The sequence below is a fragment of the Telopea speciosissima genome, chromosome 3 (assembly GCF_018873765.1).
Source record: "Telopea speciosissima isolate NSW1024214 ecotype Mountain lineage chromosome 3, Tspe_v1, whole genome shotgun sequence".
In the NCBI taxonomy this organism is placed as follows: Eukaryota; Viridiplantae; Streptophyta; class Magnoliopsida; order Proteales; family Proteaceae; genus Telopea; species Telopea speciosissima.
The window spans coordinates 7,696,862-7,721,763 of record NC_057918.1 but is presented as its reverse complement, the minus strand read 5'-3'; the positions used below and the strand labels follow the sequence as shown (position 1 = coordinate 7,721,763).

At 39.0% G+C, this 24,902-nt stretch overlaps 1 protein-coding gene across 4 annotated transcripts; it reads left to right on the top strand.

Moving 5' to 3' along the window:
• Positions 1-1,413: 1,413 nt before the first annotated feature.
• Positions 1,414-22,812, top strand: LOC122656404 (serine/threonine-protein kinase BLUS1-like). 4 transcript variants are annotated; one of them, XM_043850897.1, is made up of 16 exons: positions 1,414-1,692; positions 11,748-11,873; positions 12,155-12,362; positions 13,737-13,991; positions 14,486-14,610; positions 14,754-14,798; positions 14,901-14,982; positions 15,065-15,133; positions 15,211-15,381; positions 15,504-15,569; positions 18,071-18,139; positions 18,266-18,409; positions 20,635-20,708; positions 20,937-21,209; positions 22,417-22,505; positions 22,650-22,811. In XM_043850897.1, exons 3-16 carry the CDS (start codon positions 12,195-12,197, stop codon positions 22,769-22,771), a joined length of 1,752 nt encoding a protein of 583 aa, XP_043706832.1. In that variant the 5' UTR covers positions 1,414-1,692; positions 11,748-11,873; positions 12,155-12,194; the 3' UTR covers positions 22,772-22,811. The 4 variants fall into 4 exon arrangements, with proteins under 4 accessions (XP_043706832.1, XP_043706833.1, XP_043706834.1 ...); XM_043850898.1 differs by lacking the exon at positions 1,414-1,692 and having other exon boundaries at positions 11,872-12,362; positions 22,653-22,812; XM_043850899.1 differs by lacking the exon at positions 1,414-1,692 and having other exon boundaries at positions 11,872-12,362; positions 22,417-22,492; positions 22,649-22,811.
• The last annotated feature ends 2,090 nt before the right edge of the window (positions 22,813-24,902 follow it).

The window sequence follows — 24,902 nt, the reverse complement described above, 5'->3', positions numbered from 1 at the left end:
AGATGCCGTTATATGCGAGTGGCATGTAGATGTCCTGCCCTATTTATTATTGTAATCAAATGAATTATTTGCAACTCAATCGCTTAAAATGCTTCTATTAGTGAGTCGGGCATATGTTTTATGACAACATAATTGGTGTCCCTCTTCATGGAAACATAGCTCAGCCACCCTTTTAATTGTGGTGTTAAGAATCAATTATTTGGACGTTGTAGAATAAAATTTACAAGCGTTAACATAAGGGTGTGAATTGCAAACCAAAACGGTTTACCATATCAAACCATTTAAACCAAAGCTGATAAATCGTTTACTAATTGATTCGGTTTTGGTTTTAAAAAGTGAATTTACTTATTAAATGATATAGTTTGGTTTTGAACGGATAAACCGTTGACGTTGAATCGATTAAAATCAATAAGAACTAGTACATTGTTGAAACGATTATATGGTAACATTCTATGTATGCTTCTTGGTATCTTATATTGGATATACATCATGTGAATTAATTTAAATATTTTATTTCTTAAATCATAATTTACGCGTAATTGTTGCGATTCAAGCCCAAAAAAATTAGATATCTTTATTAGGCTTAAGAAAATATGTTTATTTCCATTTGAGTTCATAAGTGTTAAATCTAACTAGTAACAAAACCACGAAAAACAGAGAGAAAAGAGACAAAACACGTCCATAATGCTAGCATCAATACAGTTCTTTGTACGGGAGTGTGGCCTATGCCAACCTACGCCAACACTCTTATGAGTCTTTCTCTCTCATCTACATATGAAAAGACACCTCTGCCCCTTGTTTTTAGGGGGGAGGAATAAGGAGGGGGTAAAGTACCAACCAGGAGACTCGAACTCGAGACCTCCTGATGAGCATGGGCATGTAGCGCACCACGGCTCACTTCCTGGAGATTTTATTTTTAATTCTTTCCTTGATAAGGAAGATACTAGTCGCACCGAAAATGGAAATTTTTTATTTTTTTTTGGGTAGAACGAAAATGGAATTTGAGACATTTTAGTAATTGATTTCAATTTGGAATATTAGAACCGGTTTAATAAAGGATTCGGTTCTGATTTATATATTTCAAACCTTTAACTGAACCAAAACTGAAACGAGTAACAAGTTAACAACCTTATTCCAGCCCTCCACGTTGCATACCTGCACAAATACGTGACAGGTCCAGATGAAAAAGCTTTTCTAAAAGTCAAAGTAACCGATAGTCATGAAAAATAATATGAATTTAAGGAAGTAATAATTGGGTTTAACGACAAAAAAAATCGGCAGGATTTGGTGTTTCTATGTAAAATCTAGAAAATATATATATTCACATATAAACTCCATTTTTGTTTCCTGCTATAGTTGGAAATATCATCATATATTGTCTACTATATTTTACTGCTTGGCTGGCTATTATTTTTTCCTGAACTGGACGGAGAGGAAGAGAGGCGAAATAGAGATATCGCTGGCCTGTGACTATGTTGGTGGTGGAAGAGTCCATCGCAAAGCAAGTCATTTGGAACAGCTAAGATCTTCTATCATTTTATCAATTTCTATTTGGTGAGGAATAGAGAGACAGTAAAGAATCTAATTTATAGAGTTTTCTATTTTTCTTCTTCAACTGGATTCATTTTTTGATTCGATCAGAAAAGGAGATGATTGAACCCTAGTTCTTACAGAAGATATTCCTTGGAAAAGGTACTTTGTTTATAATTGAATTTGTTTTCCTTTACATGCGATCGGGTTATTCAGTCAATGTTTATGAATTTTTCGTACTTCAATCTCTGGAAAAGCTAGTTTTATTATTCTTATTCGGAGGTAAGTTTGATGATGGAAACTGAAGAATTATGGTAGTTAGTCAGAGCCTCATTGTTAGAACAGATTTTGATTAAACCAATAAATCGATAAGCTTCTGTAATTCTTCTTTTAATAAGTGAAGGGAGATGAGGGAGACGGGATATATATAAATTTTGCGAAAAAGAACAAAAAAAAAAAAAAACAAAAAAAAAAAAAGAAGAAGAGAGAATGAACAATGCGGAGTCCTCTGTGGCAAGATCCCTTGTCGAGAACCAAAACGTTGACTGACTTTAGTAAGCATATGAGGACAGTATTTCCGGGACGACAATTTCTTATCAGAGATTAACTCGGCATTGAGTCTATTGCATTAGATTTCCATGTCTTATTGTACATATACTGGTAGTGTTTGTTGGTCAGTATGAAAGTCTTGACGACAGTCAGAATGAATGTGATTTTACTACTGCTCCTTGTTGAGGAGTTATATTTTATTCTTTTTAAGAGGTAATTTAAACACGTCTTTTGCTGCTTCTTGTGGCTTTGTGCATCGACAACTTGAGGAGTGCAATTCTTTTAATTCTTCAACAAGAAGTAAGATTACGGAGTTTTGTTTGATAAGGATAATAGTATGCTGAAGTTTGGAGAGTGGTAATGACGTCTTTGTTCGATTATACGTACGTCAGTAACGTCATAGTATTTTTATTTTAAGGTTGAATCAATTTGAAAAAGACAAGACCTAAAGTTAGAGATTTATCAATAGGTAATGTTGCTCGAATACCCAACTGAAGAGCTACTGCGGTACCGATCAAAAAGACAGTTGTAGCTACTGGACGACGAAATGGATTTTGGAATTTATTAACATTCTCTAAAACAGGTCCATATCCTTCGAAACCCAAGATATGTAACCTTGAGGCAAGGGGTCTGAACTCCTCCACCATTCCTTGCTATGCTGGTTTATATCTTTTTCATTAAACAATGATTCTTCAAATCTTCACACTATCTCATATTCTTAATCAATGAACTCTCCTCTGCCTTAGTCATGCTCTATCTCGCTCTCGATGAGCAACAACCTTTATTGATGTAAGAAAGAGAATACATAAAATAGTCCTTTACATGGCTTACCAACAGCCACCCACAACATGATAAACATGATAGAAAAAGGTACACCTGATATAAAAACTGCTAGCCTGTTAAAGGAATGGAGTTCCTCAGAAAGTTAGACCATTCAAATCAGGTTAGACCTTAAATTTTTACCTACCAATTTGAATCTACTATCCCATTCAAGCTCTGTGACAGAACCAGCAAATCTGGTCAAAGAATATGATTCATTATTCAAATGTAGTTTTCAAATGCTGGTTTTCAGTTCTGGTTATTGCTAGTGTTCTAAATATTTGTGAACTGATTTCTTGAATTTATCTTCCATTTTGAGCGGTCAAATTGATTCTGAGATTATTAGCTCCTGAGAATTAGACCAGAACATCAATCTATCTGAATCACACATGTCAAAACAAGGGGGATTTCAATCTTTATGTTGCATTAGGTCCTCCTGGACCTTTGGTTCAAGTTTCAGTGAATCTGATTTGATTCGATTGAATGCTAGGTTATTCTAGTCATGGTTCACAATTGATTTCCAGCATCTCTCTGTTTCAGTTAAAAAGGGCGTACCCAGTGCACAAGGCTCCTGCCACTGCAGGGTCTGGGGAGGGTCATAATGTACGCAGCCTTACCCCTGCTTTCGCAGAGAGGCTGTTTCCAGACTCGAACCTGTGACCACTTGGTCACAATGGAGCAACCTTTACCGTTGCACCAAGGCCTGCCCTCTTCAGTTGTGATTTCATATTCTGATTGGGTTTCAACTTTCAGAATCTCTATTTGAATTAGGATCTTAAGAAATCTATTCCTAATAGACGTGGGATTAGTTAATCTCTTGTTGAAGTTGAATTTCTGTTAATTAAGTCTGAAGTTCAGTGCGATTTTTCTTTTTAACCGTTGGTCCAGCTGGTATTCCTAATCGTACTACAAATGAGGGCTTCATTCTTTGATGACATCATCCATTGGTGTCCACATATGGTTGCATGGGGGGCGGGTGGCAGTGCGATTTATGCCATATCGTTCATTGTGCTCATTTTGGACATTTATGACAACAAAAAATACACTGTTTCGGCAAAATTTCGGTCATTCGCTCATTTTGGAAATTTTGGTCATTTCAGCCGTTCCCCCCCCTCCCAAATAGTCTTGCAAAAAATGCACCGTTTCGGCGAAATTTTGCCAATTTTTGTGCATTTCGCTAATTTCGTCTGAAATGGCCTATCTAAACGAGTTTTAAAACTGCGTGCTGGAAGATTCACCAATTCCTATACTTGTTGGCATTACACTGCTCACCCTTGATGACTAGTGGCAGCACCTTGGCATTGCTTGGATTTATATTTTTTCCTGCTAGTTTCTATTTATAAACTCACTTAATAATTGTCTTCCCTAATTACTAAATCCATTCTCAATTTCTATTTTGATATTTTACTTGCTGTTTCCTGGCAGTTACTAAATCTGAAATCCTGTTTCAGCAAATTTTTATTTCGATAACCATTTGATATCTCCAAATCTAACCATTGGATTAACTCCAAACTTGGGGATCTTAATTTATATATATTATCTAGGCCATTCGATTTGAATTTGGACTGGATCTGATTCACCATAGTCATGCTGTTGGATTTCTTTCCATTTTGGCCTTTAAATTGCCTTGCGGTTCTGGGTTTCTTTTGGAAAAAATCCTCTCCAATTCCCTAAAAGTGCAGTGCTGTGCAGTTCGGGGCTGAGAGCTCGATGTGTAAAATGTTAAATCCAATGGTGCCGAGCTCGAGAAGAAAGAAGAAGAAGAAAAAAGCTAGGTCAATCGAGCTCGGCACCGTTGGATTTAGCATCTTCCACGTGTTGAGCTCTCAGCCCCGAACTGCACCACACTGCACTTTTGGGGAATTGGAGAAGATTTTAACCCGTTTCTTTTGGAATCATAACCTAAAACCTTAGAAGGTCTAGGATCCCATTACCAAGCCTGCTGAACACGCCCCCTCTCCACTCCCCTCGTTTAATGTGTTATATGTTTTCTGTTACTTATGGATCTTGTAATATTATAATTTGCAATTCGATGAGATAAATTCTGAAATTCCTGGAATAATGTTAATTACGTGAGAATCAAGTAATTTGGTTACACAACATATTGAACAAGGAAAGTGGCATCAAATTTCAGATATAAAAAAAAAAAACAGATACTTTCGCTGGTTGCTTGGGTTTGTCCAGTTTCCTGGCAATCAGTGATGTTCAGTTTTAGAGAGGAAGGAGAAGAAGGAAAAGAGAGGGAAAGAGAAGAGCACATACGGTTGTGTTTAATCTCGTTTTTTTCAAACTAGAGACAAACTTCCTTATATTGAAAAAGAATAACTAATTACACAGGCCCCGCCTTATACAAATAACGAAGAAACATAAAATACATGTGGTTATATACAAGAATACCCTTAAACTCCTATTCTTAACACTCCCCTCAAGTTGGGTGGTATATGTCATACATACCGACTTGTTCAATAAACATCAAAGTGATGAGTGCTAAGTCCTTTGGTGAAGATGTCGGCCACTTGTTCATTCGTCTTCACAAAAGGGGCAGATGGTCTTGACTCAATCTTTTCCTTGATAAAATGTCTATCAACCTCAACATGCTTGGTCCTATCATGTTGCACTGGGTTGGGGCAATACTTATGGTGCCTTGTTGTCACAATATAAACTCATAGGTTTGACAGCCTCAAATCCCAATTCCCGAACAAGTCTCTTCACCCACAAGACTTCACACACTCCGTGAGCCATAGCTCTAAAATCGCCTCAAGACTTGATCTAGCCACCACAGTTGCTTCTTACTTCTCAAGTAACCAAATTCCCACCAACAAAAGTACAAGATCCGAGTGGATCTTCGATCGAAATAGATCCATACAAGATCGCATCGTGTATGCTTCGATCCTCAGTGACCATTTCTAGAGAAGAGAAGACCTTTTCCAGGGCATGACTTTAAGTATCCGAGGATCCTATACACTGCATCAAGATGTCCCATTTTGGGTGCATGCATAAACCGACTTACCACGCCAACAAAGATAGGCTATGTCCGGTCGGGTAAGGGAAAGATAGATTAGCTTGCCTACTAATCTCCGATATTTTTCAGCATCTACAAGGGGTTCACCACAATCTTCTCCTAGTTTGTGATTCGATCAATAGGAGAGAAGGTTGGTTTACACCCTAAGTACCTGTCTCTGTAAGTAGATCAAGGACAAACTTCCTCCGACAAACACCGATCCCTTGCTTGATCTTGAAACTTCAATCCCGAAAATACTTGAATGGACCAAGATCTTTGATCTCAAACTGCCGAGCCAAGTAAAGTTTAAGCTTTGTGATTTCAGGCACTGCTCCCGTGACCACAATGTCATCAACATATACAATAAGAGCTGTAATAGTGTTGCCCTTCCTTTGTATAAACAAAGTGTGATCAGCTTGACTTTGGATGTATCCATTCTCAGAATAGCTTGCCTAAATCTCTCAAACCAAGCCTTAGGAGATTGTTTAAGGCCATAAAGCGCTTTCCGAGACGACACACTTTTCCATTGCCACTAGGATGCTTGAACCCGGGGGAGAGTGCATGTAGACTTCTTCTTCTAAGTCACCATGTAAGAAAGCATTCTTTACATCAAGTTGGTATAATGGCCAATCAAGGTTTGCGACCATTGAGAGGAGTACCGAATGGAGTTATGCTTGGCCACTGGAGCAAAGGTTTCCGATAATCAATGCCATACACCGGTATAGCCCTTAGCAACCAGCTTGCCTTATATCTCTCTACGACCATCGGACTTGAACTTGACGGAATACCCATCCGCATCCAACAGAACTCTCCCTTTGGGAGTTCAACAAGATCCCAAGTGTGGTTCTTCTCAAGGGCCACCATCTCGGTATTCATTGCTTCTCTCCATTTTGGATCAGCCATGGCCTCTACTACATTCTTAGGAATAGAGATGGAGGAGATAGCCACTGTGAAAGCAATACACGTAGGGGAGACAGAATCATAGGAGACAAACTTGGCAATGGGATTAGTACAAGCCCGAGTTCCTTTGCGGTGAGCAATAGGAAGATCTAAGTCCGAGGGTGTAGGAGTAGAGGAAGGTATACCTGTCTCGGGATGAGGAGACGAAGGAGGATTTTGGCAGTGTCTTCGTATAGGGAGCCATGAAGGAGGATTTCTCTTGTCCTTTGTATACACAAGTAGCTCCCCGCCCTCTCTGTTCACCTCTGCACTCGAGACTCCCCTCAACAACAGATCCTCGGACCTTTTCTTTCCCTCACAATTTGAAATGGGAAATAGGGACGAGAGAGGGGGAAGGAAATGATAGAAACTCAGGAGCCTCTTCAACCTCACTACCACGACACTCCCCGAAGAGGTGATCGAAAATACGGGAGATGTTCAAAGAAAGAAACATCTTTGGAGAGAAGCCACCGACGGGTAGGAGGGTGATAACATGTGTAGCCTTTAGAGGTAGAGGAATACCCAAGAAAGATGCACTTCGAGGACTTAGGATCCAATTTAGTGTGGGCAGATTTGCTAAGATGGACATAGCGAGATGCAACCAAAGACCCGTGGGGAAGTGAAAAAGAAGAAGAAAGTAAGGGTAAGACCGCAAGAGGTACTTTGAAGTTCAAGACACCGGAGGGCATATGATTGATAAGAAAGACTGCAGTGAGTAAGGCATCGGACCAAAAGGTTTTGGAACATGCATTGTAAACCAAAGAGACGGGCTACTTCCAGCAGTGGCGGTTTTTCTTTCAAGAACCCCATTTTGTTGAGGGGTATCAACACAAGCCACCTGGTGGATAATGCCACGGTCGAAAAAAAGGACTCCAAACCACCATACATATACTCTCCACCTTTATCGTAACGGACAATCAATACGAGTTTGAAACCGAGTGTAAACCAACTCATAAAAGTTTTTAAATGCAACATAGACATCACTCTTTTGTTTCAAGAGATAAACCCAAGTAACTCGAGAGAAGTCATCAATAAAGGAGACAAAGTAGCGGAAGCCACGTAAAGAAGTAACAGGGGAAGGGCCCCAAACATCATATGAACAATGTGAAAAGGTGAAATAGATCTATTGCTAGAAGATGGATAAACTGTCTTACAACTTTTGCAAAAGACAAGGTTCACAATGAAAAACATGATTGACAGAAAAGAGGTAAATAAATGGGGCAACATTTTTCTCATAATGAAAAGGAAGGATGTCCCAAACGCCGGTGCCAAAGCAAAATGTCCTCCCGTGTACGTCCGCCATGTTGCCCACACACATAAGATTGAGCTATCGTCAGGGGAAGCACAAGTGTCCGAACATATAATCCATCGGTCTCACGTCCACCGCCAATCACTCTCTTCGTCACCAAATCCTGAAAAAGACAATGGGTAGGAAAAATGTGACAAAGCAGTCAAAGATTTAGTCAATTGGCTAATGGAAAGAAGATTAGTGGCAAAGTTGGGAACATGAAAGACAGACTTCAAAGGGATAAGTGGAGTAACTTGGACATCTCCTTACCCGAGATGGAAGAAAGGGAACCATCAGCAATTTTACCTTATCTTTTCGAACAAACCGAGTAGGAGTTAAAAGCCGAGACCTACCATATGTGATCCGTGGCCCCCGAGTCAATTACCCAGGTGTAGTGGCGGATGAAGTAGAGACTGTAGAGCAAGAGGGAAGTAGTGAGTGCAGAGGGAGGATCCATCCAAGTGTGCTACAATCCGACGAAAAGCGCTTATGTCTTCTTTGGAGAGGGAGGATGAATCGACTCATGAACCCCAACATGGGCTTTAGGCCCATTCTTCTTCGGTCCTTTCTGTCCTCCGATGCGTAGAGGGTGGTTTCCCATGAAGATCCCAACAAAACTCCTTTTTATGCCCGGACTTGCCACAATAGTCACAGGAGAATCGGCCTCTACCAGCCCCCTTAGTGAAGGGAGGACGGTCTGTGGAGTGGATGAAACAAGAGCAGCGAGCGCTCAACAGGGGGAGTGGTCTCCATAGCACTTCTACGCGTCTCCTCACTTTGTAAATAACCACACACCTCCTCCAGGGAGGGAAGACTTGGTCGGCCAAGTATCTCGCCCGTTATGGGTTCAAACTCGAGTTAAGACCTCCAAGAAGGAACAGGACCCTCTCCTTCTCAAATAACCGATGCACTTTAGGCTCATCAACAGGACACACGTGGAGATCTCTGTAGTGATCATACTCCTCCCAAAGTCCCACAACAAGGCTATAGTACTCGGAGATACTTTTGTCACCCCGACGCAGCTAACAATCTGTTGAAGAAGTTGATAAACCTTTGTAGAGTCCCCCACTCTATCAAAAATACGAGCAACACTATCCCAAATATCTTTGGCTGTCTCCTTGCTCATAAACCTTCTTCCAATCTCCGGCCTCATTGAAAAAATGAGCCAAGTCATCACAAGGAGTTCTCGGTTTCCCATTTAGAGTAACCCGGATCATCAATGGAAGGGGCCTTAAAGCTCCCAGGATATATATCCCAACTTCCCCTACTTGAAGGATAAGCTTCATTGACCGTGACCAATCCAAGTAATTGTTACTATCAAGCTTAACAATGGGGAGCTGAACATTTGGATTCTCATATGATGGAGGGATTGGCAAGGCTCTGTAATAGTGGGAAGTTCAGATGTCTCAACAGTTTTTCACCCATTGTGGTTTTAAAACAAACACTTGAGAGGAGCAATCAACGACACTTCAAGCAAGAACAATAGATTCCCAAGTATGAGAAAAAACAGAGGTAACCTAGACCACAAAGCCTCGAAAAAGCTTGTAGAGCCTCACACAAATGTAAAACAGCAGCGGAGTAGAAAAGAAAAGTCTTCCTTACCAAGAAACGACAGTGGGTAGTCCAAAAAGCTCCCAAACAAAGCTCTAGTGAAGAGCTATTGCCAATCCCACACTGGGTCAAGCGGAAAAGCGGCGAACAGTCCTGGCCGAGATTCACTCCCTGTCCCTTGGATGCTCCCAACCGGCTTGAGATGACACAATGGGAAGAAAGGTAACCTCCAAACGAAACTAGAGCACTTGGTTGCTCTCCATTTGGATGAGAACCGAGAGAGAAAACAGATCTGTGAAGAACCGCAGGTTGGAGCTCAAACTCCAGCAACAACCAAGAGAGGAAACCACCTCTTGGTCCACTAAACACCCTTCTAACACCTTCAAACTCCAGGAAGAGTAGGCTCTGATACCATGTTCAGTTTTAGAGAGGAAGGAGAAGAAGGAAAAGAGAGGGAAAGAGAAGAGCACATACGGTTGTGTTTAATCTCGTTTTTTTCAAACTAGAGACAAACTTCCTTATATTGAAAAAGAATAACTAATTACACAGGGGCCCCTGGCCTTATACAAATAACAGAAGAAACATAAAATACATGTGGTTATATACAAGAATACCCTTAAACTCCTATTCTTAACAAGTGAACCATAAGCTTACTCTGCCTGGCCATCTGATGCGTCAAGATCATGAATTTGAGAACTTGCCTTAGTTGTTTGTCTAGCGAACTAAAACACTGTTTAACATTATTCCCTTGCTGTAATAAAGGTTTTTTCATTTTTATTTTGGTCTACTTGAAGGGATTCCAACATCCTTGGGAGTATTGATTTAGCAATGTTGCATCTGGTTTAAAGTAATCCCTCTATTTTATTGGATAGTCTAATCTGAGTTGGTAGGAGGGATCAACTGATGGTCCTTTTGTCATGTTTCTAGTATGAGAATCATCCTCTCTGCTTCTTTCTAATTTCTGTGAAGTTTCATTCCTCACTGGCTTACAAAATCCTCTTTTTTTTGGGGTTGTATCTCTGAGGGTCTCAATAATAGGAGACAGTATTAGCGGACAAATTGGGTTTGTTGGATTTACATATTTGATAAAAAAAATTATTCTTTCACTTCCTAGTAATAGTCCCAACTATTATCCATGGGTTGTTGCTGGGTACTTATTCTCTGAGATGACGACTTTGAGTTTCTTGTATAGCATTCATAAAATGATAATTTATATTCATCCAACTAACTATGGAGCTTATGGTAAATTTGACCCTTTTAGTTTATGCTTAGTACCCTTGTCAATTATGCTATCGCTTGGCAGTTGCCAGGCATATTGCCTTCTGGTTGATTCAAATAGGATAGGCATAAATGCATGATATCAACTGAAAGTCTGAAACACACTATGCATAAAATAACCCAAATATTAAAGCGAGAAGAAAAAGGAAACAATAACTATCACAGTATCACCATGCAGTTTGTATACTTGATAAGGCTAGTCTTTTGATATGTTAGCATATTGCTTCATAGAGGCATAATATGGTAGTCATTGATGTGTACCTCATGATCATATTGAGTTGCACTTTTTTTCTTCTTCCTGATGTACTGTTGAGTTCTCACAGGGCTGGTCAGACTTAGTTGTACAGTTGGATTAAAATAAAATGTTGTTTGTTAAGTTTTTTTTCATGTTCAACTAGGTAATGAAGCTCAGTAGCTCACTGATGCTAGTACATCACATAACCTTCACTGAATCCATTTGATGTACTGAAATTCCTTTGCAGTCCCATGATTAACATGCTACAGCATCCATGATGTTGTTTTAGGAAGATCATTACTTCTATTATAATTTTATTTAATGTTGTTATTGTTATTTGCTGTAATTTGGTGGCGTGGCCCATGCTTTCTAACTATTGGTGTCCTTTTGGGTTGTTAAACCGGCTTTTTTTTTTTTAGGATTGAAAAAACCAGTCATTTTCGCTTATGTCCATATTGCTTCTTCAGCTTTTGCATGTCCTTGGCATGAATTTATATGGATATCCAAAGGACTTTCAAAGTTCAGAGTCGGATAACATTGTTGCCATAATTTTGCAGATTAGATTGGAGACTTTCTGGTGTGTCCATTCTCGTGTGTCTGCCCATTTCCCTGCAGAGAATTCTTTCCTGAAGTACTGAGCTATGCTGGATGATGTTCCTTCTCAGGACATGCCTGGTATAATGGTACTCAGATTCACAATAAATTACTTGCTCAAGATCATGAATTTTTTTTTTTTTTGCTAGAGTTTCTTGTCTGTGAAACTAGTTGCTGGTTGTATTGGGATGCTTTGGCATGAGAGGAGAGGATATATGGAGAACATCAACTTGATGGAAGAACTAGTTTCGTGGAATCTTTATTTTTTTGAATGGAAGGAAAATGCTATCATGTTGAAAAAGACCTCATGTTAATTTGGCTGTCACCTCCTTAATTTTTTACCAGTGATTTATGCATTCTAAAAATGCAGGAGTACAGAGGCTGTTAATGATGTGCCATAAGACAGAACCATGGAACATATATCAGAGAAGAGGTATCCAGTCAATGCAAAAGAATACAAGTTGTATGAGGAAGTTGGTGATGGAGTCAGTGCTACTGTGTACAGAGCTCTCTGCATTTCATTTAATGATATAGTTGCTATCAAGGTTCTTGACCTCGAAAAATGCAACAATGATTTGGTATGTGGCTTTTTTGCTGCAAGTTACTTAAGATATTTACTTCTACATGCATTTGATTGGTATATTTTTGGGTAACTTTTCTTCAAATGCTGGATTTCATGCATTGAATAGGTTTATTGCTGCTTTTTTTTTGGGTTGTCACCAAATTTTCATGCGCACATCATTTATACAGCAGGCTACTGCTCATCGTTAAGTTGCTTTTCATGGTGATTAGCAATCACCACAAGCATTGGGATAGACTTCCCGTGTTAGAACCAAAACTCATTATTTCACTAGATAGGGGAACTGTGGGCAATATGATATATTTATAATAGAAGTCTTGGAAATTACAAGGAAGGATGCTTAAACATAAGTATTAAGACAAGATTACCCCCTGCACATTACTCAAACACTTCAACACTCCCCCTCAAGCTGTAGCATAAATGTCACCCATGCCCCGCTTGGAACAGCCACAAAGAAATGCAGGAAGAAACAATGCCTTGGTAAACATATCACCCAATTGATTACCAGAACCAACGACGGAATGGCAATCAATTTCTTCATAACGACACTTCTAACAACTTCTAATAAAATGGCAATCCACCTCAATGTGCTTGGTCCGTTCATGAAACACAAGATTGCTGGCAATATAAATAGCTGTCTGGATGTCACTTGTCGCAGAACATGTTGATAGGTTTAGTAATAGAAATCCAAACTCTTGAGAAGAGATTTTAACCACATTAACTCAGCTACAGTATGAGCCATAGCTCTGTACTCAACTTTTGCACTAGATCTGGCAACAATAATCTGTTTCTTACCCCTCCAAGTAACCAGGTTTCCACTAATAAAGGTACAATAGCCAATCGTAGATCTTCTATCATTCGTAGCACCAGCTCAATCAGCATCTTAATACCCCACAAGATCAATATTTTTATTAGGTTTGTATATAAGACACTTCTGAGAGCACTTTTAAGATAACATAGAATTTGGCAAGCCGCCTCTCAGTGAGCTTGTTTAGGTGTCTCCATAAATTGACTAATATCCCAATCAACTGTCTCCATAAATTTTAAGACAAGAATATCCCCTGCACATTACTTAAACACTTTAACAGCTACAATATCTTATGTTGAAGTGTTCCTTTTCCCCGTTCTTGAGTATTGTAATTTTTCTAAAATTAATTCCTTGGAGACTCTTGCATCGCTTTGTAGATGAGGTCGAATGTTTACTTCTTTAATTATGCAGAAAGAGCATTTAGTTTATGTATCTGAATTTGAGATTTGTAAATAACACTGACCCATCACTGAGATTTTCATGTTATTATTTAGTGGAAGCATGGAAGATCATTGACTTACTAATGATGGTTGTGTAATTTCCTTTTTTTGGTAATTTATACAGGATGGTGTTCGTCGAGAGGTACAGACCATGATCTTGATTGATCACCCAAATGTATTAAGAGCACATTGCTCTTTTCCTAATGGCCCCAACCTTTGGGTTGTGATGCCATATATGTCTGGGGGATCATGTCTTCACATAATGAAATCTGCTTATCCTGAGGGTTTTGAGGAACCTGTTATTGCTACACTATTACGCGAAGTTCTTAAAGCTCTTGTTTATCTCCATGCCCACGGGCACATCCATAGAGATGTTAAGGTATTACATCTTGTTGTTATTATGTTATGATATATTTGGTTTTTGCAGTTTGTCATCTTAAACTCAAGCAATTATTTGCGTGTTGTTTGTCCCAAGAATGGCCATATCTGTTTGGAACACTGAAGTTTCATGAGAGAAATGTGCCCAACTGACAGTGTCTGAAAGGAAGCATTTTAGTTATTTATAAATATCGAATGTGAAGAAAATATATTTTTGGCTTTTGGGATAGAGGATTCTACCATATGCTATTCCATGTGATGTTGAACTTTTTCTTGAATGTGAGTCCAATGTGCTTTGTTTCTTATTTGAGATGTCAAATGTTATGGCATGTTTATTAGGCGATATATACCTGAAACTGTTATTTTGAGAATTTTTAATGGCATTTGTAGCTACTGTGTTCTGGTTATCCAAAATTCTTTCTTTCTTCTCTCTTCTATTTTGTGATGCATTCTAACCTCTTTCTTTGTTGAACCTTTCTTTCTATACCTTTGCAGGCTGGAAATATATTAATTGATTCTAGTGGTGCTGTCAAGTTAGCAGACTTTGGAGTATCAGCATGCATGTTTGATACTGGGGATAGACAACGCTCAAGGAACACTTTTGTTGGAACTCCATGCTGGTGCCTACATTTTTATAATCATCTGCTCCCACCCTCCCCTAAGTTTTCTTCTTATTGAGTTCCTATTGATGTTTTGATGGATGCAGTTTTGTTCAAATTAAAAATTGTTGACTTGACTTTTTTTTTGTAAATATCTTTTCCAGGATGGCCCCTGAGGTAATGCAGCAATTGCATGGATATGACTTTAAGTGAGTGGGTGACTTGTCTGATCTTTATTCTTTTTATTTTGTTGATATAACAAAGTTGTTATTACGTAATTACTTCTTTTAAGATTAGCTTTATGTAAACAGAGCGGATATTTGGTCATTTGGAATAACGGCTCTTGAACTTGCTCATGGTCATGCCCCATTTTCAAAGTATCCACCAATGAAGGTGAATTTTGGTCAGTTCTCCAAGTTTAGAAATGGTTATTGGGAGAGTTCAGTACAATTCAATTGACCCTTTCTTCTTGCAGGTGTTGCTGATGACATTACAGAATGCACCTCCAGGCCTTGACTATGAAAGAGACAAGCGGTTCTCAAAGGTTTGGGGTTTTAATTGGCTTCCTCAAAGAAAATACCTGCATTTGAGTATTGTTTTGAAAGTGCTCCGTCTTTGTAGTCTTTCAAAGAGATGGTGGCTGCTTGCTTAGTGAAGGATCCAAAGAAGCGTCCCAGTTCAGAGAAGCTTTTGAAGCATTCTTTCTTTAAACATGCACGTTCAAATGAGTATCTTGCACGAACCATTCTTGATGGCCTTGCCCCACTGGGTGAACGTTTTAGAATGCTGAAGGTGTTGATTCTGATTACAATGTCTGATTGATAAGCTCTTTTTGTGTTGTTAGTTCATACGCTCTTCTGGAATAAATGTTATTAAGTTTGCTATGGTTGGTTATATGGACTATGCGTTTGCAGGCAAAAGAGGCTGATATTCTGGCACAGAACAAGGTATTGAATGGAGATAAAGAGCAATTATCCCAGGTGAACAACCCAATCTTTTCTTTTTCCAATGCATGGTTGTCAAATAAGTTATTTTGCAGCAGAAAGTGTATTAGATATTGCTCCTTCATTGGTTTAGTTATAGTTGTCATGGCGACTAGGCGACCCAAGGCGTTGGAGGGGCACCCGTCTAGGCATCACTTAGGTGTATAACTATATGAACCTAGCAATGATAATTTTATATATAATCCATATCAATGCAATATGATACAATTATGCTAGTAATGACTTAACATGAGAAAACCAACATATAATGATATAATAAACAAAGCATAGGATATATAAGCATGTTCATTAAAAAACAAAATAATAAACAGAAATCAACAACATAAACTCGTGAAGTGTCGACTGTCGACAAGGCTTGCTGTTGCCTTGGACCCAAGAAAGAGCCTGGACACCTAGGTGATTCCTTGATAACTAGGCTTTATGATTGTCATTGGTTTGGCTGGAGGGTGTCAAAATTTTCATGACCTCTATGTGCAATCATACCAGCACTAATGCCTTCATGATCTCTTTCAAAGGAAAAATTTGAAGGTACCCAAAAAAAAAAGAGACCTCCCGTGCTCCCATACAACAACAACAACTCAGCCTTATCCCAACTAAATGGGGTTGGCAACATGGATCCTCGCTCTCCAATCAGCTCTTTTCTAGGTCTTATTTGATACAAGGCCTAAGCTATGCATGTCTTTCCTCATCACTTATAAGGGCTTAAAGCTGATCCTTGATGTAACACAATTGTAATTGGGAATTCACTACCTTGGCCCCCCACAGTTCTTACACTTGTCACTGCACCATCATACATATCTTTAATTATGTCCACATATTTACTTGAAACACTTCTCCTTCTCTAGTACTTGCCAGATTAACTCTCTAGGGACTCTGCCATAAGATTTTTCTAGGTCAATGAAGACCATACGGAGAACCTTCTTGCAATCTCTAAATCTTTCCATGAGCCTTCTATGTAAGTAAATAGCTTCTGTCGTGGATCTTCCTGGCATAAATCCAAATTGGTTCTCCATACTAGTAGTTTCCTGCCTTAGGTGGGTTTCAAGAACCTTCTCCCGTAATTTCAATAACCCTCTCCCATGATCCTATTATATTAAATGGATTTCCTTGCCATCAAAGTCTAAACTTTTGAATGGATTATTGCCTGAACTCAAGGTTGGATGGCTAGTCGATTTTATCATTACACAATATATCAAAAAGAGAGTTGAACAACAACAACTCAGCCTTATCCCAACTAAATGGGGTCGGCTACATGGATCCTTGCCCTCCAATCAGCTCTATTCAAGGTCATACTTGATACAACGGCTAAGCTATGCGTGCCTTTCCTCACCACTTCTCCTAGGGTCATTTTAGGTCTGCCTTTGGCTCTTTTAGTTCCTTCAATATGAATCAAAAAGAGAGATGAATAAACTTCATTAAAGGTGTCCTGATTTACTTTATATCAAGAATACCCTTATATATCTTATAATGCCGAAAATCCCGTATTAATAATAAAAAATTATTAGAGGGTGGACCTTGGTGCAACGGTAAGGAAATTATTATTATTATTATCGATAATAACAGTAGTAGCAGTAGCAGCAGTAGTAACATTGTGTTGGGGCTGGCAGTCTGGCACAACAGCCGTGCTTTGAGATCTTCAATATTTTCATTGTGCATTCCAAGCTGCCCGTCCTGTTAAAAGAGATTGTTAGCGAACGTGGAAATAATGCCAGAAAATAAAGAAAAAAGGGACAGATAGCGGGTAAAAATTAGAGAGAGGGAGAAGTTGCCGGAATTGCCAGGAAATATGTGAATCCTTAAAATTGAAACCTTAGACCTTGAAAACTTAACACTGATACCATTAAGCCTGAATTCTGAAAGTATGAAATCTTATGTTTCGCTGGAAAACCATGAAACCGTGTAAACTAGTTCTTGGAGATGGAAAAAAAATCACCTGAGAGAAAGGGGGACGTTAATGCGTCTTACTACAGGTGTCCCATGGTGGACCATTGCTAAGGGTGACCAAGGCGCAAAACTGATTTTCTAGGTCTTAATTTTTTTTAGGAAGTGGGGTAGGGGCTGTTGAAATGGCCTTTTTCTGCACCCAAAAAAAAAAAAAAAAACCAAACAGTAGGAATGTTTCCAATCCACCACTCCTGGGACCCTGCAAAAGCAGGACTTGCACCAGGTTATTGTCTTATTATTTTATTCAAGGCCACATGGACTGTTGATCTAATAAATGGACCATTGGATAGATTGTTTGCCCTCTGCATTAGCCACGTGAGAAATTTCGGGCCACATATCATCATATCGTCTTAACCCGTAGACTAGCTCAATGGGCGATGAAGCACACACTTGCCCATAAACAAAGCCCTTTCCACTTTCTAGCAAATTGATTTATTTCTTGCTTCTGACCAATATGTAAAGGATGCTTTGCACGTGTTTCCCACTAGTCCATAAATTGTACACTCTCGGCTGATGCTCTTTTTATCATGCAGCAAGAGTACATACGAGGAATCAGTGCATGGAACTTTAATCTGGAGGATTTGAGATCTCAAGCTGCTCTTGTAAGTAGGTGTATTTCCTATTTAGATGTTCATCAATTCCATCGATGACTACTGGATTAAGAATATTTCCCTTGATGCAAAAGGCTTTTTATCTTTTTACTGTTTCACTGGCTGCTTTATCTGCAGATTCAGGATGACGATGGCATTTCCAATACAGAACAGCCAGATGTGAGCAGCAAACAAAATGATGGATACTATGTTGCAAGTTCGGAGGCAGAAAAGCCATCCCCTGAAACTGTCGGCCATTCTAATGTTACACCTATTCAGGAGGTATTACTATTGTTCAGTATAGGCTTTCACTATCTCAGCTCATTATTTGGTTCCAGACTTTGAGTTCTTCTGTGCCTACTTAGGGTCCAACAACAACAACACAGCCCTATCCCAACTAAATGGGGTCAGCTACATGGATCCGTTCAAAACAAAGGAAAGTAAGAGAAACTTAAAAGCAATTGGATAAGAAGTAAGTAGTGGAAAATGAAAGATGAAAGTAAGAGGAAAGAGGATAGCCCAGGAATTCAAGAAAATCTCAGCTACATGGTGTCGATAACGTGGATCCCTGCCCTCCAAACTCCTAATTCCAAAGAGGGTTATCATTGGGGATGCTGGAGGTCTGGCCTGAGCTCAACCTGAGAACTAAGAGGGTACACTGAGCCCAAGCCATCACCAACCTCAAGTTTGCTCTTCCCCAGTCCAAGTGCTGCTCAAGCAAAACCCTGAACCATACTTGGGATTTTGGGGTTGGGCCAAAGCTTGGACAGGTTTCTCAGCATTAAAGCTTTAGTCATCGTTAGGACTTAGGAGGTCTAGAAACTATTGATCATAATTTCTGTAACCTATATAATATTATAACATGCATGAGAACTTCTCATATCAGTCCATAGTTAAAAATAATATATCCTAAAAAACAACACAAGATATATATGTATAAGGATCGAGTTTTCCTTAAGCCACGGTGAAGGGAAATCCCTTGATCGCGATTTTGGATGGGCGGGAGAGGGTATCGCACAACAGTGCTGGGGAATGCTCGACCATTCGTAAATAGGTGGGATATTTTAGGACCTTAGGATGGTGGTTGAACCCTTCCCGCGCGGTGAAGGAAAACTTTCTCCTATGTATAATTACTTAACTCTAAGTTTGTATTATTCTTCTCATAATCTAAGGTTAGTAGCATATTTATATATAATTTAATATTTAGGAGGTCGGACAGTTCATCTGACATTAAGACCCGAATGCAAGTTAACCTAATTTTTTTATTTCTTAACTCAGCCCTCCCAACATCTGAAAGATCCAGCTAAAATTTCGATTTTTTTGGAATCAGAAATATTTGTTTATGTCAGATGATTTGGGTAGGGATCCAAAGGCCCCAAATTAGCCATAGCTAATGGACCCAATCGACCTGCTGTTGATTTTTGATTTCTTGACCCAGCACACCCAACTTCTGAAAATTCCAGCCAAAGCTTTTATTTTTTTTGGAATCAGGATTATTTGGCTAAACCAGCTGATTCAGGTAGAGATCACCTACAGCTAATGGGTCCAATCCACGAGAAACCAAGGGAAATAAACTGGAATATGATAGTTGCAAAAAGAAGAGTGTAAATCTGATTATAATATTCAGATATGATGAAGAATAACAGCTGAAATAATATACTGCATTTTTTATTTGTTTATTCTGAAATAATATCCTACATTTTTTATTAAAATAAGAAATAAAACAATATGTGAGATAGACAAAATTGATAAAGCAAAAGTGGAGGGGAGACAGGATTGATTAGTGTGGAGAGCGAAAATATGAGATCAAAGAAGAGAAATTGATTGGAAATTAAGGGAAGAGGAAATAAGGGTTTTGATATAGGGGAAAGAGGAAGATAAAATAGAAGAAATAGGAGAAAAAGCTGGGAGAACAGTAAGTATCAAGAGGGAAGAGAGAAGATAGATCAGCCACGTAAGGCAACATTGGCAACAGCTCAATTCTTATCCCATTATCCACTATCGCCTGAGTACTTGTACAGCTAGGCCCCTAGTCTCCTAAAACTGACATGAATTTCATAATCAAAACTAATGTAATCCCCAAGCTACTAATTATGGAAACGACAAAGAACGGTGGTCGGTACAGACGTGTTTCGAATGGCCAGAACTTGATCAGGATGGTAAAAAAAGCGTTCAAACTTTTTGAGTAGGGAAAAAAAGAAAAAGAAAAAGGAAAACTGATGATTTATTCATGTTTAAACGCGTTTTAACTTTTAACCAACTATGGTATGGACCCCTTCAGATAAAACAAATGACAATTAATAACCCCATGTGAAATACTTTAGACCACTTACAACTGTCAGAATAAAATTACAATTCATCCTCTGATACATAAAATGGACTGTTTACTAAGTGGAGCCTATGAAAGCCATCCGATCTGCATCTTTGGATTCTCCTCCTGCATTACTCATGCAAGTTCCACCCATGATTCCCAGATGTTAGTAACGTCTCCCTTTTGTTTGTTCCAGGATGGGCTCAATGATCTTCAGGATGTGGAAAATTCACTTGCTTCATTTCCTATCCGTCCTCTTCAAGCACTTAAGTATGTCTATCTTTCTATTTGTGTGTTATAGATATCATAATCTCTTGAGAGACTTTATTTAAAGTTGATGTGGTCTTTTTTGATTCTTTTTGGGTATTTTTAATAATTGTTATCTCTGACAGTGATTCGAGACATGCAGATGGATAGGATAATAGGATTTCACTATATCAATTTCATACTGATTAGTAATGAATATTCATTAAATTTCAACCATTTACTTTAATGCAGAGGTTGTTTTGATGTTCATGAAGATGAGATTATCACAAGTGGCCCAAACTGGAAAGATTCTATCCAATCCAATTCTGAACAGTTTCAAGTGCAGTCATTATCAATGGCAGAGCCAGATGATCAAGAAATTAAAAAGTGTGATGGTGAGAACCTGGAAAAAGGTAGCTCTTTACCAAAATATATGATTCCTGGACGCCAGAAGTTCTTCAGTGGTTCGATCCTACCAGACAATGTTCTTTCTCCTCATAAAAAAGTTTATGGGGATGGGGACAGGTAATATTAATACTTGTGAAGATCCACTTTTGCATTAATGCAGTTGTCTTATGTGCTCATATTACTTGCTATGTTGCTCACCAGCTCTTCATCATTAACATGTTGAAGAACACTAATGACCATGTCTTGCTCTAACCTTCTAGCTTATCTTTTCAACTGTTGGAATGCAATAGAAGGAAATTAAGTGTGAAGCCTGTCATCATTTTTTACTTATGCCCGTCTCCTTTTCCCTCTTTTGGTAATGAAGTTTTTATTCACCCAAAAAAAAATGTTGTAGTATCATAAATCCTTTTCTCCCCCCCCCCCCCCCCCACTTCATTTGTTTCTTTCTGAGTTCCTGTCAGCATCATGTAGTCTCATGTACAGGTCATTATTAGTTCTCTCAATTGCTTGATATAGCTGATGAGTGAAATGAGGTATTGTGTTATCCTCTATTCTTGTCTATCAAGGTGAACACGTGGTTGAGGGAGACACTTTCATTATTAGTTAGGAGACTAAAGGTGGCTGAGACTTTAATTTGTCTTGTGCTGTTCTTTTCAGTTGACAATAAGGACCTAAAGATTTCTTAAGAGGAATTAAGTGCAGCTGTCAACATTAACGATGTCTTTTGCGCCTCCCTAATTTGACTTTGTATTTGGAAAAATTATGGAATACTTCACATAATGCCAATAAATAGGCGTATACATTCGAGAGAAGGTGCATAATTTTCATTCTGTGAATTTTGTCATATTCTATTTCTCATTAAGAGAAACTGTAGCAGTTTCTACTAGACCTGTGGTTAAAATTTTTATATCATGCACCATAAAACCTCCCATCGGGATTGAATAACCATGATCATGTATTCATCTAGCCAAATGTAGAGTCTATTCTTATAATGGAATCAATTGAGACAAACCGGCACTTATAGTGGAGGTTTCCACAACTTTCAGATGCTGAATATATAGGAACTTTCTGACTAGCCCCAACTTTAATTTATAATTTTTTACTCCTCTGGATGTGATGGTGTTGTACATCTTAGCTGGGCCTTATAGTTCTCTCAATTGCTTCTCTCAGTTGCTTCTTACAATAGGAATTTTTTTCTTAAACAGTTGGAACCCTGTCTCACTAACTCTTTATTGAGTTGATTATTTCTTTTTATTTAGACAAAAGCTTTTAATGCATAGTGGTACGGGTACCATCTAACCTGGGCCTTGCAAATATTTTTAAGGGATAATGGACATCTGAAATCTCAAATTGAGCGGAACTATAGTGGTCAATTATATCGTCAAAAGAGAGACATGGATAACATTCCATATGGTATGTCATAAGATATTGTTCATTCATCAGAAAGTGATTTTCAGATCTTATCTCATTGTTTTCTTGTTGATTATAGATCTTTCATAAATCAGAACATGTAAATTATAACAAATATACTTGTATTTTTTACACCTTTGCACTCAGCGGATGATGCATCAGGAGCAGTCATTCAACGCAAGGGTCGCTTTAAAGTAACCTCGGCAGATCTCAGTCCCAAGGTATACTACCTAAACTGCTATATCAAATGTGAGAAAGCTTATCTGTAGGGCTAGAATCAAGTTAATCATCAGCATTAACTCTGCTTACTGCAATTGTAATGCACGGTTATCCTCTCCAGATTGGTCCTGCATGGAGCAAAAAATTCATGGTGGATAAATATTAGTTCCATCTGGACTATTTGTCATGAATGTAAGCACTGTGGTAGTCGTGTTACTTCTGATGATGTTGATGTCAATGATATTGGTAGTAATAGTGGTAGCAGTGTTGATGATGGCGATGATGATGATCGTGGCTCCCTAATTAAAAGTCCTACATATTTTGCTTTCTGTCACCTTAGATGGTTTGGACTTCACCATCTAATCTACAAGTTCCAACGCAAATGGATTTTATTTCATTTTACAATCTGGCCATGTTAAGTTGCTCTGGGAAAATGTTGAGGAAGTAAACTTTGGAGATTTTGTTTAATGTTTGAAAATACAATGGAAAAAGTTCCATACATGTACGTCCATATGATCAAGGTGGGGCCAGGGATTTGTTAAATGGCCAATCCAGTGCATAAACTGCGTACCCAAATACCCAATAGTTGGATTGAGATCAACCCCCATATAGCCATATGGTCTAAATTCTAAAATAGGTGGACTTTGAAGGCTGCCTTCATTAGCCACGCGCAAAGGTCATTCTCTTTATATGCTAAATGAAGGAGAATGGTTCCTACATGCCTTGTGGCATGTTGTCAATATCATCATAATGCCTTCCTCCATGAAGAGCTAGAGGAAGAGGTATCTATGGACATCCCACTAGGCTATTCTGATGACATGACTAGGGGCAAGGTCTGTAAATTGAAGTGTGCTCTCTATGGGTTGAAGCAGTCACCTAGAGCTTGGTTCGGCAGGTTTCACAAGTGGCTATGGTTTCTGTGGGATACAAGCAAAGCAATGATGTTCATACCTTGTTCATCAAACGAGTTGGTGATAAGGTCACCCTTCTCATAGTCTGTGGACGATATTGTGGTAACCGGAAATGATGGTGATGAGAACAACAAACTGAAGCACTTTCTTGGCCGTGAGTTTGAAATAAAGGATCTGAGAGCTCTAAAATATTTTTTGGGGATAGAAGTTGCTCGATCTTCAAATGACATCTTTCTTTCTCAAAGATATCCTAGATCTATTGTCTGAGACTGGGCTGTTAGGGTGTCATCCTGCAGACACTCCCATGGAAGCAACTACAAGACTTAAGGAGAAAGAAGGTAAACTAGTTGACAAAGATCGCTATCAGCGGTTGGTTGGTAAACTAATCTACCTCTCTCATACGCGGCCAGACATAGCTATTGCCATAAGCTTGGTAAGCCAGTTTATGCATGAGAGGGGTGACTTTTGGAAGGCCTGAAGAGTAGATCGATCTGGGACCAAAGATGTTGTAGAGGACCCTTAAAAGGTGCCAAGGGTCAAGCCAAAGAGAGGTGGCAGTACAATCAACATTAGAGGTAGAGATACCGCGGAGGGCGAGGGGACGGAGTAAGAGAATCTTACGCTAGATCCAAGAGGAGTCGATGGGATAGAGACACCGTATGGGATAGAGACCCACCGACCTGTGATGGAACTCCGACGGGAGTGAGATTCTCCGTGATGCTTAATGCCCGCAGTCTGAGTCACTTAATGCGACGAAGACTTCCCCGCATTTGGGGAGACAGATGGACTTCCAATTGGTAGGGTGGAGGAATTTAGAGGTGTCAGTCCTTTTCCACAGGAAAGCGCAGAAGATGTGCTCTATAGCCTTGATGGTGGCTTTAGGGATACTAAAGATACCACTCCAATAGATATATCCTGATAGTCAACCTCATATGTCTGATTAATGCCCTTTGCAACTAGACGTGCCTTATATCGATCCACAATCCCATCAACCTTCTGTTTGACTACAAACATCCATTTACAACCCATTGGTTTTTTCCCTGGAGGAAGAGCTACATAATCCCAAGTATTATTTTTTTTCAATGCTCTCATTTCTTCCAACATTGCTACCTTCCACTTTTCATCTGTATAAGCTTCTTGCCAATTTTTAGGAATGGAAACAAAAGAAAGAGAGGACACAAATGCACGAAAGGATGGAGAAAGAGAACTATAAGAAACAAAACGAGAAATGGGATGCTGAGTGCAAGTCCTAGTACCTTTGCGATGAGAA